General features: G+C 42.5%; 1 protein-coding gene across 1 annotated transcript; it reads left to right on the forward strand.

Moving 5' to 3' along the window:
- Positions 1-13,400, forward strand: c9 (complement component 9). The gene is made up of 12 exons (XM_024430957.2): positions 1-120; positions 248-356; positions 517-670; positions 4,291-4,432; positions 6,440-6,578; positions 6,970-7,203; positions 7,412-7,551; positions 7,736-7,836; positions 11,166-11,297; positions 11,781-11,956; positions 12,622-12,844; positions 12,963-13,400. Exons 1-12 carry the CDS (start codon positions 47-49, stop codon positions 13,133-13,135), a joined length of 1,797 nt encoding a protein of 598 aa, XP_024286725.1. The 5' UTR covers positions 1-46; the 3' UTR covers positions 13,136-13,400.
- The last annotated feature ends 1,481 nt before the right edge of the window (positions 13,401-14,881 follow it).

Below are 14,881 nucleotides of genomic sequence, written 5' to 3' on the forward strand. Positions count from 1 at the left end.
AATATAAAGCAAGACATACCAAACTTCTGTTTATCATTCTGCCGTTATGAGGACTGAGGTAGCTGCTGCTCTTCTCCTGGGGTTCTGTGCTGTGGCTGTGTCTGGTGATGAAAACAGAACGTACGTATGCTCTATTTGACACAAAATACTCTCATTAGTCTTGCTTATTCTCTCATTACACAAAATACAATTAGAGGACACTTGTTCTAGTAATCTGAGCTCTGAACCTTATGTGTGTAACCCATAGAGGCAAACGGGACACTCGGGAGGTCAAGGTGGCTCTCCCTGACCCGGTGGACTGTGTCTGGAGCCGCTGGTCTGAGTGGACCCCCTGTAACAGCTGCACCAAGATACGGGTGGGTCCCAGATTAATAAAATATACAGATCAGGGCCTAGCAATTTGGCCTCCCAGTCTCTCATTTTTCTCAAATGTCAGACTCAAATTATTTGTGGCTTAAAAAGCATGAGTGAAAGTTTGTATGCTCCTTAACTGTATGAACTCTGTCATGTTGGCAGCACCGTTCTCGGAGTGTGGAGGTGTTCGGCCAATTTAGTGGGAAGCCCTGTCAAGGACAGCCAATAGGAGAGCAGCAGGCGTGCACTAGTGAAGCTGTGTGTGAACAGGCCCTGCCCTCTGAGTGCTCCAGCACTGAGTTCACTTGTGAATCAGGTACTGTACCTCCCAATTAGGTCATAGCCATGAGTATGTCTGTGTATGGTGTTACAACCTGCCTCAAGATTGTAACAAACAATGGGAAACCACACACTAAGTAAAGGAAAAACAAAATTAATTTATTCCATAAATAAAGTAAACACTCACAACAATAATCAGATGAAGGTCAGTAAATTAGATGTCAACATGGAGAGAGGAATCTCTTGCTGAATGGGGAAACAGTGGCTTTATGCCAGTGCTGAGCTTTGACAAGCGTGCTCCATCAGCACTGACAACCCTCCCAGCTCCACCCACCTCACCTACTCCACCCACCAATCTCCTGCAGGAGCAGTACTGAGAAGAGCTTCAACATCCGCAAAGGACCATTGACATAATGGAGACCAGACAAAGTTGGCCTTTGCCTTAAGCAAGTCAGTAAGGGGTGCGGCCTCAGTCGAAATATTCTTACAAAACTGCGGTTGTAGCCTACCTTCCCCAAAAAACACTGGAGATCTTTTTTAGTGGTTGGACGTGAATATAATGATCAATGGCCAAAACATTAGCGCGTACCGGCCGTACTTCCCCCTGCCCGACAACTTCACCAAGGTATGTCACAGTTGCCCTGGCAAACTCACACTTTGCCAAGTTAATGGTAAGTCGAGCTTCTGCCAGGCGACCAAACAGTGCTGCTACACGGCACAAGTGTTGTTCCCATGTATCACTGTACACAACTACATCATCGAGGTACACAGCACGTCCCTCCAAACCAGAAACAACCCTGTTCATAAGGCGTTGAAAAGTGGCTGGTGCATTTTGCGGACTAGTCGAGGTGGGCGGATCCGGGAGGGTCGTCAGTGCTGATGGGGCACACTTGTGGTAGCTCAGCTAAAGCCACTGTTTCCCCATTCAGCAAGAGATTCCTCACCATGCATACCTTTGGTTGTTTTGTTGTGGCTTTGGCAGTTGACACCTAATTTACTGACCTTCATCTGATTATTGTTGAGAGTGTTTACTTTATGAAATAAATTCATTTTGTTTTTCCTTTACTCAGTGTGTGGTTTCCCATTATTTGTTACAATCTTCAGCCAGGTTGTAACAAGTGGGGGCTCATCCGGGACACTCTCTTGGTTACCTATCAGAGATACGTAACCCTCAGTAATGAACGGTTAATAGATGGATGCACTGTCAGCCATACCCAATGGTTATTTTAACTAGTCCTGAGGTGGAACAATTTAATCCCTTAACTTAGAAGCAGGTGCCGCTAATTCCATAAGCTTTACGGGCACATTAACCCCAGAAGGCCTAGCTTTAACGCTAAGGACAGGGAATTCATTTTACCAATGACCTTTACCACGGCAGTAATTGCAGATTTTGCCATGATCTGACTTCACATGGGAACCACAGTCAACCCTTGAGACAAGGTCAGGCCCAGTAGGAAAGAATTTAGTCCCAAAACTATCCCTGCGACCATCACTGCTAAAACGGGGTTCCCCAAAGTGACCTTTATGCCTCAACACATATTTATCAGCCAACACGGCAGCCCCGGAGGCGGTCTGTACCTTATGCTCATTTATGCATGTGGCAAGGCGGTCAGAGACAATCTTTGAACTGCTCCAGCACAACTGCTCGTAGGTTGTAACATCTAACGAAGTGCACCATCGATTAAACTGGGTGTGCAAATCCCGTGCGAACTCAACAAAAGTCTGTTTGTTAGCTATTTTCCAGGTTCTAAACCACTGGCGATACCCTTCTGGAACTAACTCATAGGCATCCAACACAGCAGCTTTAACTTTGCCCTAGTTTTGGCTGTCAGCAACGTTAAGAGCCGAGTAGGCCACTTGTGCTTTCCAGTTAGCACACATTGAAACATCAATGTACGGTCGGTGTCAGGCCAATTAGTGGAATCTGCTACCCTTTTCACTGAATTTCATCCGGAGCCTCAATTTTCCAGCTACATTGAAGGAAAGCTGAGCACGAACTCCAGAGAAATCACCGTAACTGTCATTAAGAGACATGTCAGAGAGCTTACCATCTCTGACCATGTAACGGTTTTCTTCCTGGGAAGGAGAGGACCAAAATGCAGCGTGGTTATTTATAAACATCTTTAATGAAAGATGAAAACGTGAACACTCTACAAAATAAGAAAACGTGGAAAAACCGAAACAGTCCTAACTGGTGCAAAACACAGAGACAGGAACGATCACTCACAAGATACCTAAAGAATATGGCTGCCTAAATATGGTTCCCAATCAGAGACAACGATAAACACCTGCCTCTGATTGAGAACCACTCCAGGCAACCATAGACTTACCTAGAACACTCAACCCCATAGACTACAAAAACCCTAGATAAGACAAAACACATAAATCACCCATGTCACACCCTGGCCTAACCAAAATAATAAAGAAAACACAGAATACTAAGGCCAGGGCGTGACAGACATTGTCTAAACGGACTTGTTGCAGCGTCAGTTTGGCATGCTCCGTTTCCAGTTTAAACCTTTCTACCTTCAACTCCTTTTCCAAGGCTTGTTGCAGTTTTAGTCTATCATGCTCTAGTTGTAGCAACAACAGTTATTTTTGCTGTTCAAAAGATAAGATTGGATTATGGGCGTTTGAGTGGACCGAAATGTAGCCAAACCAGGAGAAAACAACTCCATTAGAATGCCGGATTCAATCAAGTTGGCCTTTAGTATGGACTTGGCCTTTAGTATGGACTTGGCCTTTAGTATGGACTTGGCCGTCTCTTTCAGACGTTTATCATCAATCTCAATGTTATGTCGCAATTTGTAACAATTGATCTTTATTATAGCAATCCAGAAGCTCCTCCCTCAGGACTTGGAATAATTACTCAATGTTAGCCATAGTCAAACAGTCAAAGAACAAAAAACCTGCTCTCGCCCCAATTGAGTACCCCAAACCAGACAAATCAGAATCAGTGTCAACCACACAGGATAGAAAAAAACAAAAAAACAAGTGGAGCTTCCCCAAGACCTATTACTAGCTCAACCTCAGTCTTCATGCACTTTACCCCGCTGTCACAGACAAAGCTCCTAGCAAACTGGTTACCCCACTGAGCCACAGATGTGCTCCTGAGACAACTGCCCAGCCATGGTCACCACACAAAAAATAACATAGAGCTAACACTGCACAACGTGTGTCAACTGCCAAAGCTACATCAAAACAACTAAAGGTATGCATGGAGAGAGGAATCTCTTGCTGAATGGGGAAACAGGGGCTTTATGCCACAGCTGAGATTTCACAAGTGTGCCCCATCAGCACTGACGACCCTCCCAGCTCCGCCCACCTCTACTACTCCGCCCACCAATCTCCTGCAGAAAGTAAGCACAGCAAAACCCAGTAGACAGAGCAGGGAGGGGCTGTCACAATGGTGCCTCCATTTTTCAGATCGAATATGAAGCTGAATCTGTGTGCATCAAAGCTGGTGGCAATATTTCAGTTAGGGCAGGACGTTTACTCTGAGCAGCTATGGACTAAAGTTAAGTTAACAGTAATACAATTTACACAGTTGCAGAAGTGCTATTGCAGTGAATTAATTGATAAAACTGTCATCATACACTGATCATGCACGTTTCTGTCCGTCTGTGTTTCTCGCTCTCTCTCCCTCTCTTTGTGAAGGTGCATGTATTAAGATGAGACTGTCGTGTAACGGAGACTATGACTGCGAGGACGGGTCAGACGAGGACTGTGAGCCCATACGTAAGCCCTGTGGCACAAAGTTGTACAACACCAACGAACAGGGCAGGACTGCAGGATACGGGTCAGCACAGCAGCACTCACCTCTCAAACACCTGGACAGTAGCAGACCAAATAGGGTTCAACTAGTATTTATTTTTGTTTTAAATATTTTACATCAGATTAGTTTGTTATTCACATGCACAAGATCGCAGATTGATTCGCAGGTTACAGTGCAATTTTTATGCTCCGAGCTCCAACAGTGCAGGTCAAAAAAATAGAAGTAAATGAGACAATCATAATAATAATAATAATAATAATATACACATTTAAAACTGTACAATGATAAATGTCCATGGGGGGGGGGTGCAGGGTAAGTGTCCGTAGAGGGATGAATGAAACAATGAATGAAACAATAATAAAAACTAAGAATATATACATATTTCCAGCTGTAACAATGATAAATGTCCATTGGAGGGTGTGCAGGGTAAATGTTTGTTGTTGAGGTTGAAGAGTTGCTGCCTTGCCTGCTTCACTACGGTGTCCGTGTGGTTTGACCATTTCAGCTCATCAGAGATGTGTATGCCGAGGAACTTTACGTTTTGTATCGTCTCCACGATGGCACCGTTGATGTGGATGGGGCGTGCCCAACCTGGTTCCTCCTGAAGTCCACAATCAGCTCCTTTATTTTGCTGATGTTGAGGGAGAGGTTGTTTACCTGGCACCACGCCGTCAGAGTGCCTAACTCCTCTCTGTAGGCCGTCTCGTCATTGTTGGTAATCAGGCCTACTACTGTCATGTCATCAGCGAACTTGATAATGGAGTTGGAACTGTGTGAAACCACAAAATCATGGGTATACAGGGAATATAGAAGGAGACCTAGGATGCGGCGGAGGTAATGATGCCACCTAGGGGCGACCCATCAGGAAGTCCATGACCCAGTTGCATAGAGAGGAGTTCAGTCCAAGGGTCGTGAGCTTTGTAATGAGTTTAGATGGCACTATGGTATTGAAGACAGAGCTGTAGTCAATGAACAGCAAACTCATGTCACGTCCTGACCATAGAATGCCTTTATTTTCTATGGTTGAGTAGGTCAGGTCGTGACCAGGGGTTTAGTCTAGTTTATATTTTCTATGTGGGGTTCTAGTTAGTTTTTTCTATGTTGGTGTTTTAGTATGATTCCCAATTTGAGGTAGCTGGCTATCGTTGTCGCTAATTGGGGATCATACTTAAGTAGCGTTTTTCCCACCTGTGTGTTATGGGATATTGTTTTGTGTTAGTGCCTGTAGCATCTCTGTAGTCACAGTTCGTTGTTAGTTTGTTTATTTGTCTTTGCTTAGTTTCACTTTCTAATAAATAATGTGGATCTCAACATTCGCTGCACCTTGGTCCGTTTCTACAAATGATCGTGACACCTCACATACTGTATGCATCCCTTTTGTACAGGTAGGTGAGGGCAGTGTGCAGTGCAATGGTGATTGCTTCGTTCGTAGATCTGTCAGGGTCGTAGGCGAATTGGAGAGGGTTGAGTGTGTCAGTGGAGGGAGGAGGTGATGTAGTCTTTGACTAGCCTTTTGAAGCATTTCATGATGACGGAAGTCTTTTTTTTTTTCCTTTCTCTAGAGGGTGGATCAGCTTAATATTGCGGAAAGAATGTTGCTCCCAATGTAATTGAATGCATCATTTCCAATCCCCCATATTTTTTGGGTAAATATATATATCCATACACGCATGCATACATATACATACACATACCTATATAGACATACATACTTTTTTTTTTTGATGATGATGGAAGTTAGTGCAACGGATCGCTAGTTGTTCAGTTACTTTCCCTTTCTTGAGCACGGGATGATAGCTGCACTTGATTGAGTATGCCTGGTGCAATGGAATATTCCCAAAAATGCAAACCTCGCACACTCAATCAAAGACACAAAGTAAAGAAAACAAATATTATTTGAACTCGGGTCTGCTCCTGAATGCTCTCCAGCAGCCACTAAGGTCTGAATACAGAGCTCTCTGACATGTCCATAGAAATACATATTATATTCGTGTTCTTTTAAGTTCTGTGTCTGTCTTTATGCTGTGACAGAATCAACATCTTGGGCATGGAGCCCCGTATAAACCCCTTCAACAACGACTACTTCAATGGGATGTGCAACAAGGTGAAGAATACCAATAACAACGAGTACAACAGGCTGCCTTGGAACGTGGGCTTGCTCAACTATGAGGTGAGTAAGGCCTAGCCTGGAAATGCCTTCACTTCAGTAAAACAATATTGAAACAGAGATATTCAGCTCAGATTTCAGACTAAGATGAATCACTTCTCCGTCCATAAATGTAACTTTTCAATTCTTGCATTGTAATTTCAAATCATCTTTATGTAATTTCGAATCAGTTCTTAAATTGCACTGACCCAAACCATTCTGGCTTTATGATATTGTCTGTATATTTGCTCAAAGTTCCATCCCACATTGTGACAGACTATTAACATCTAGTAGCTGGCCAATGAGCATGTGAGATTTGCTTCAGGGTTCGAAGATGAGACAATACATTATGTATCACTTCAGCAAATTCAAACCTTGGTGATTGACCTCTGACCCCTGCATTTGTCTTTCCCAGACTATAGCAGAGGAGACCGTTTCCAAAGAGATCTATGAGGACACATACACCCTCCTGAGGGAACTGATGACTGAGACCAAGTTGACTGTGAGCGCTGGGTTGAACTTAAAATTCACCCCGACAGAAAAGTCTATGGCCAAGTCCAATACGACTGTGTCAGGAGGGGTTGGGTTGGATGCTGAGTATGACAGGACACAGATGATCAAGGAAGTCTCGGAGTACACTACCATCAAGGTACAGTAGGCTTCATGTTATCCTGTAGTGTACGCTCTCTGTACCCCCATGGATAAAATACTTTCAGTCCATTTTGTATTTGTTTATTTCATCCATCTTGTAAATCACAGTGGCTTTATATTTGACGGAAGTCTAAAATGTCTTGGCTGATTGAGTTTAAACTCCCTGATTTGAATTTATGAATTGATGTTGGTTCTTGTCCAATCAGAACAAGAGTTTCATGCGCGTGAACGGCCATGTGCAGCTGAGCACCTATAGGATGCGTTCCCGGGACCTTCAGGTGGCTGGGGAGTTTTTAGAGCATGTCAAGTCTCTACCTCTGGAGTACGAGAAAGGACAGTACTTCAGGTTGGACTGTTATCATTACACTAGAAACACATTGTTTTTGTGACTATATCTTATGTAAATTGATATATAATGTATATAAATTGTTGTGTGTGTGTGTGTATTTGACAATTGTGGGATGGATGAAGTGTTTTGAGTTAAGTTGAATGGAATGGAATTTAATGGAATTGAATTGAATGGAATGCAGCTTTCTTGAGGACTATGGGACTCACTACACCAGGAATGGGAAGTCTGGAGGAGAGTACCAGCTGGTCTACGTTCTCAACCAGGACACCATCAAGGACAAAAGTAGGGATCTTAAAATTGTGTTGTTTTTCTACCAACACCACTCTTAAAGGTCCAATGCAGCTGTTTTTATATCAAATAATTTCTGGGTAACAATTAAATACCTTATTGTAATAGATTTCCATTAAAATTGTCAAAAATAACTTTTTAGGAAAACTATTTCTCAACCAATAATTTTATAGGACTGGCTGGGAGTGGTCTGAGTGGGGAGGGGAAACCGGAAAACTAGCTGTTATTGGCAGAGGTTTAGAACATTGTTATTGGTCAATTAACCTATTTACTGTATGGTCTTGTCACCATGGAAAGCCGGAATTCCCGCCAATGCAAACCTGCTGATTAGAAGTTCCTGTGTAGAGTGCATTTTTTACCAGCAACTATCAGAAAACTGGATGGTTATTTTCCGTGAAGAAAAATTGGTGGGACTTGCTTTAAACTCTTTGCAAGTATTTTTGTGGTAGTGGAAGAAGTTTAAATTACAGTGCCTTGCGAAAGTATTCGGCCCCCTTGAACTTTGCGACCTTTTGCCACATTTCAGGCTTCAAACATAAAGATATAAAACTGTATTTTTTTGTGAAGAATCAACAACAAGTGGGACACAATCATGAAGTGGAACGACATTTATTGGATATTTCAAACTTTTTTAACAAATCAAAAACTGAAAAAATGGGCGTGCAAAATTATTCAGCCCCATTACTTTCAGTGCAGCAAACTCTCTCCAGAAGTTCAGTGAGGATCTCTGAATGATCCAATGTTGACCTAAATGACTAATGATGATAAATACAATCCACCTGTGTGTAATCAAGTGTCCGTATAAATGCACCTGCACTGTGATAGTCTCAGAGGTCCGTTAAAAGCGCAGAGAGCATCTTGAAGAACAAGGAACACACCAGGCAGGTCCGAGATACTGTTGTGAAGAAGTTTAAAGCCGGATTTGGATACAAAAAGATTTCCCAAGCTTTAAACATCCCAAGGAGCACTGTGCAAGCGATAATGTTGAAATGGAAGGAGTATCAGACTACTGCAAATATACCAAGACCTGGCCGTCCCTCCAAACTTTCAGCTCATACAAGGAGAAGACTGATCAGAGATACAGCCAAGAGGCCCATGATCACTCTGGATGAACTGCAGAGATCTACAGCTGAGGTGGGAGACTCTGTCCATAGGACAACAATCAGTCGTATATTGCACAAATCTGGCCTTTATGGAAGAGTGGCAAGAAGAAAGCCATTTCTTAAAGATATCCATAAAAAGTGTCATTTAAAGTTTGCCACAAGCCACCTGGGAGACACACCAAACATGTGGAAGAAGGTGCTCTGGTCAGATGAAACCAAAATTGAACTTTTTGGCAACAATGCAAAATGTTATGTTTGGCGTAAAAGCAACACAGCCCATCACCCTGAACACACCATCCCCACTGTCAAACATGGTGGTGGCATCATCATGGTTTGGGCCTGCTTTTCTTCAGCAGGGACAGGGAAGATGGTTAAAATTGATGGGAAGATGGATGGAGCCAAATACAGGACCATTCTGGAAGAAAACCTGATGGAGTCTGCAAAAGACCTGAGACTGGGACGGAGATTTGTCTTCCAACAAGACAATGATCCAAAACATAAAGCAAAATCTACAATGGAATGGTTCAAAAATAAACATATCCAGGTGTTAGAATGGCCAAGTCAAAGTCCAGACCTGAATCCAATCGAGAATCTGTGGAAAGAACTGAAAACTGCTGTTCACAAATGCTCTCCATCCAACCTCACTGAGCTCGAGCTGTTTTGCAAGGAGGAATGGGAAAAAATTTCAGTCTCTCGATGTGCAAAACTGATAGAGACATACCCCAAGCGACTTACAGCTGTAATCGCAGCAAAAGGTGGCGCTACAAAGTATTAACTTAAGGGGGCTGAATAATTTTGCACGCCCAATTTTTCAGTTTTTGTTTGTTAAAAAAGTTTGAAATATCCAATAAATGTCATTCCACTTCATGATTGTGTCCCACTTGTTGTTGATTCTTCACAAAAAAATACAGTTTTATATCTTTATGTTTGAAGCCTGAAATGTGGCAAAAGGTCGCAAAGTTCAAGGGGGCCGAATACTTTCGCAAGGCACTGTATTTTACTTAAGTAGTTATTGTTATTGCTGTTTTGATTTCAGATTTGAATATATGAGAAGTCGACCAATGTGTCATACCCTTTAAGTTTTTGTCTACGACATATTGTTGAGAAAAGTGGTCAAGGTAGCTGATTAGTGTTATTAGTAACAACGTTTACTCATTGTCTCATGCTTAGAATGCGCTCCCACATTGTTCTAATTTGAAAGTGCTGAAAAGTTCCATAGCAATTAATTCAACAGTGGGAACGTGGCTAAATTAGTTGCTGTGGTTATTAAAACATCTGTAGCGCTTGATTGGTAATAGATATTTCTGTTCGTATTTCCAGATATGTATCGCACAGAAGTAGACCAAGATGTCTACTTCAACTTTGGTCAAAATGTCAGTTGTTAGGAAAAAGTTGGCCATTTTTTTAATGCAGTTACTAAAACGGCTGTATTGTTAGATCCGTAGCGGATATTTTTGTTCAGTGGACTGAATGGAATAGCAGAGAAGTGGATGAAGATTTCATACCATCTAACTTCTTGTCTAACTTGTTCGGAAAGATCAAAATGTCAGTTTTTAAAGTTACAGAAAATGTTGTTGATGCTGTAACGGTACCAGATAATTATGTTATTATTTCAGATTTGAAGAGCAGAGAAGATGTATAAGTGTTTGGCCAAAGTAGCTGATTTGTGTCAAAAGTTGCATTGTTGCATTTACAGTGAATGGAAGTTTGAAGTGATGATGTCACAATTAAAGTGAATGAAGATGGACAGAAAGTGTAAATAATATCAAACAGTTGTATGCAAGCACACTATTCCAGACCAGTCTGCACATTTTAAAGTTTCAATGGCGTTTCTAGCTTAAATGGTGTAAGAGGAGTTTTGTGCAGAAGAATGACGAAGATTTAACGTCGGGACTTTTGCCATCTGATAAAAATGTAAAAAATCACACTTTACAGTGTTAGTTTCATCAGCTGTTGTACATATGTAATAAGAAAAACACCATTTTGACTGCACTGGGCCTTTAAGAGGCTACCACTTATACATGAAACATCAATACTAGCTAGGGCTCTTATTCAAAACAGCCCAACATTGTATTGAGGATCAGAGAGAAGATATTTGGTTCTATATGAATGTTTTTTATAATAATTTGGGAAAATGAATGAAATGTGACCATATAAAAACCTCTCCTGTTTGCAGTGATGTCCGTATTTGATGTTTTAGCAATGTTGTCTTTCCTATAGAGCTGACTGAGAGAAAGCTCCAGGACTGCATTAAAGTTGGAATCTCAGCAAACTTTGACACCAACATCGGGATTGGAGGAGATGCCCACATCAGGCCCGGACACTGTAAAGACGCTGTGAATAAAAACACAGGTCCGTCAACACAAACATACCGTTTATCTAACCCTTATTTTACCAGGTAAGTTGACTAAGAACACATTCTCATTTACAGCAAAGACCTGGGGAATAGTTACAGAGGGGGGGATGAATGAGCCAATTGGAAGCTGGGGATGATTAGGTGCCCTGATGGTATGAATTTAGCCAGGACACCAGGGTTAACACCCCTACTCTTAAGATAAGTGCCAAGGGATCCATAGTGACCACAGAGTCAAGACACCCGTTTAATGTCCCATCTGAAATACGGCACCCTACACAGGGCAATGTCCCCAATCAAGAGTGTCTCCTACTGGCCCTCCAACACCACTTCCAGCAGCATCTGGTCTCCCAACCAGGACCAACCCTGCTTAGCTTCAGAGGCAAGCCAGCAGTGGCATGCAGGGTGGTATGCTACTGGCACACACGCACAACACCCACCCTCCTTGATTCCTGATTCCTATGGTGGCTCTGTATCCACAGCTGAGAAGGAGGGCAAGGCGCTGGTGGATAAGGTGATAACTGTAGTCAGGGGCGGAACCCTAGAGGCCGCTGTCGCCATGAGAACCCAGATAACAAAGGAGGGGCTAATGGACGTGAAGACCTATCAGAACTGGGCCAGGACAGTGGGCGATGCCCCTGCACTCCTCAGCAGTGAGGTGAGGGCACAATTCCAAATCCATCCCATACTGTCTCATTCCTATAAACACTGTGTAGATCTGAAAGAAGGTGTTACATTGCCCAAAAGGGGATTGTTAAAGTTGTATTTTTGTAATAAAAAATGTATACTGTCTGTATATTAAAACAAACAATCTACCTGCAGTGAAGCCCCCCCCAAAACAAAAAAACAACAACCTCACCTTCCATTCCCCCCAAGCCACAGTCCCCCAACAGCCAACAAAATGAACAAAATAGAAGAAAATGTAAACAAAGGAAAACAGAAACACCAACAGAAAATAACAACTGAAAACAACAGAAAACAAAATACATCCAGGACAACAAACATAACAGCAAGGCCAACTGAATACGTTTCAGTGCATGTTTGCACTATTTACATCTGTGTATGAGTGTGTGTCCGTGTGTGTGTGCACATGCATGGGTTTGAATGCGAGTGGATGTAACAGCGTTGCCCCTCGGTGTCATTCAAATGTATTTTTTAAAACTTTTTGTTACTTTTATCTTTGACCGTCATTCTATCCCATGCCCAATAACTCCACTTCCATCTGTCTCCAGTTCACATCACAACTCTGTTTCCTTGAGTTGTATTGAACTGAATGTTACAGTAAGTCAGTTTCCTGTCCTGTCTGTCTGTCTCCCCTCATAGCCAGAACCCATTCAGACCCTGATCCCACTGAGTATGCCTGATGCGAACACCAGGAGGCTTAACATGCAGAGAGCCACTCAGGAGTACGAGGCTGAGTACAGTGTGTGCAAGTGTAAGCCCTGTCACAACGGGGGCTCTCTGGCCCTGCTGGACGGGAAGTGCCTGTGTCTCTGTCTGCCCCAGTTTGAAGGTCTGGCCTGCCAGGATGCCAAGGCTGATAACAGTGAGTGGAGCCAGCCGTTGTATACACACGCATGCCCAAGCATGTATGCACGCACAAGCACACTGTCCTATGTATATAGTTAAAGCTGTCAAGCTGAAAATATAGTTTTCTTCTCCAGATAAGAATACTAAAACCCCCGTGGAGAAGGTTCCTCAGGAGGGGAACTGGTCGTGTTGGGGAGCCTGGTCAGGCTGCAGTGGAGGAAAACGTATCAGGACCCGCAGCTGTAACACACAGGGCCTTTCTGATGCCACCTGCAGGGGAGACATAGTCACTGAAGACTACTGCTGAGCACACTCATACAGAACACTATGATGACACCGCATAACTAACGGAACCCCATACATGTAGACAAAGAGGAGTTAATGCATCTTATACACATGTTCGCTCACTCACTCACACTCATACACACACGCACGCGCCAGCCACACACACACACACACACCTATGTCATTTTTTTAATATTAAAAACTGTATCAACATATTCCTTGAAGTAGGCCTAGTTCTGTTTTACAAATCAACATTGCCAATAAAGTTTGACCTTTTATTGAGAGTTCATGATGAAAGGTATCCATACAACATGAAAACATCCCATTACATATTCATCCATAAAATCCATCCTAATCTCAAGTGTTCACTAGACTGTGACCAGAAGTAGCTTCCTTTGACTGATCGTCTAACAAGAAACTATTCCGCCTTGTGGCCAACAGTGTGAATACAATTCATATGGTCCTTAGAAACCTTAGGTTTGTCTTCATGATCATCTTTGATAATCTCATAATCTCAGGAAGTTAAGGGAAATGGAGGCTTGGAATGCATTTTAACCGAAACCTATTGCTGTTGTTTGGCAATCATAATGTCATGATTCCTCCTTCAGGAAACCAAATATCTAGAACCATAATGTTCTCGTGTTAAAATATGCACAAAGTGTACCAAACATTAAGGACACCAGCTCTTCCATGACATAGACTGACCAGGTGTATCCAGGTGAAAGCTATGATCCCTTATTGAGTTCACTTTTTAAATCTATTTCAATCAGTGTAGAAGAAGGGGAGATTTTTGAAGGTTAAAGAAGGATTTGAGGCTTTTCTGAGGGCAAAAGGGGGGTGCAACTCAATATTAGGAAGCTCTTAATGTTTTGTCCACTCAGTGTACATACAGTGCATTCAGAAAGTATTCAGACCCCTTTTCCCACATTTTGTTATGTTACAGCCTTATTCTAAAATGGATTAAATAAAACATTTTTCCTCATCAATCTAATCACAATACCTCATAATGACAAAGCGAAAATAGGTTTTTAGACATTTTTAAAAATTGATAAAAGAACAAAACAGAAATGCCTTATTTACATAAGTATTCAGACCTTTTGCTTTGGGACTCAATTGAGCTCAGGTGCATCCTGTTTCCATTGATCATCCTTAATATGTTTCTACAATTTTATTGGAGTCCACCTGTGCTAAATTCAATTGATTGGACGTGATTTGGAAAGGCAGACACGCATCTATATAAAGTCCCATGTCAAAGCAAAAACCAAGCCATGAGGTCGAAGGAATTGTCTGTAGAGGTCCGAGACAGAATTGTGTCAAGGCAAAAATCTGAGGAAGGGTAACAAAAAAGGTTGGCACCATTGAAGGTCACCAAGAACACAGTGGCCTGGAAGAGGTTTGGAACCACCATGACCATAAAAGGCACACGACAGCCCACTTGGTGTTTGCCAAAAGGCACCTAAAGGACTCAATGAGAAACAAGATTATCTGGTCTGATAAAACCAAGATGGAACACTTTTGCCTGAATGCCAAGCATCACGTCTGGAGAAAACTTGGCACCATCCCTATGGTGAAGCATGGTGGTGGCAGCATCATGCTGTGGAGATGTTTTTCAGCGGCAGGGACTGGGAGACTAGTCAGGATCGAGGGAAAGATGAACGGAGCATAGTACAGAGAGATCCTTGCTCCAGTGTGTCCAGGACCTCAAATTGGGGCGAAGGTTCACCTTCCAACAGGCCAGCAGCCCTAAGCTCACAGCCAAGACAATGCA

The sequence above is a fragment of the Oncorhynchus tshawytscha genome, linkage group LG09 (genome assembly GCF_018296145.1).
Source record: "Oncorhynchus tshawytscha isolate Ot180627B linkage group LG09, Otsh_v2.0, whole genome shotgun sequence".
Classification (NCBI taxonomy): Eukaryota; Metazoa; Chordata; class Actinopteri; order Salmoniformes; family Salmonidae; genus Oncorhynchus; species Oncorhynchus tshawytscha.

Bases quoted from the DNA above. Each gene is read 5' to 3' on its own strand.
- c9 (XM_024430957.2), top strand. From the start codon at position 47: ATGAGGACTGAGGTAGCTGCTGCTCTTCTCCTGGGGTTCTGTGCTGTG. The intron at 671-4,290 runs GTACTGTACCTC...CTCTTTGTGAAG, and splicing joins TGAGTTCACTTGTGAATCAG to GTGCATGTATTAAGATGAGA. The intron at 7,552-7,735 runs GTTGGACTGTTA...AATGGAATGCAG, and splicing joins GAGAAAGGACAGTACTTCAG to CTTTCTTGAGGACTATGGGA.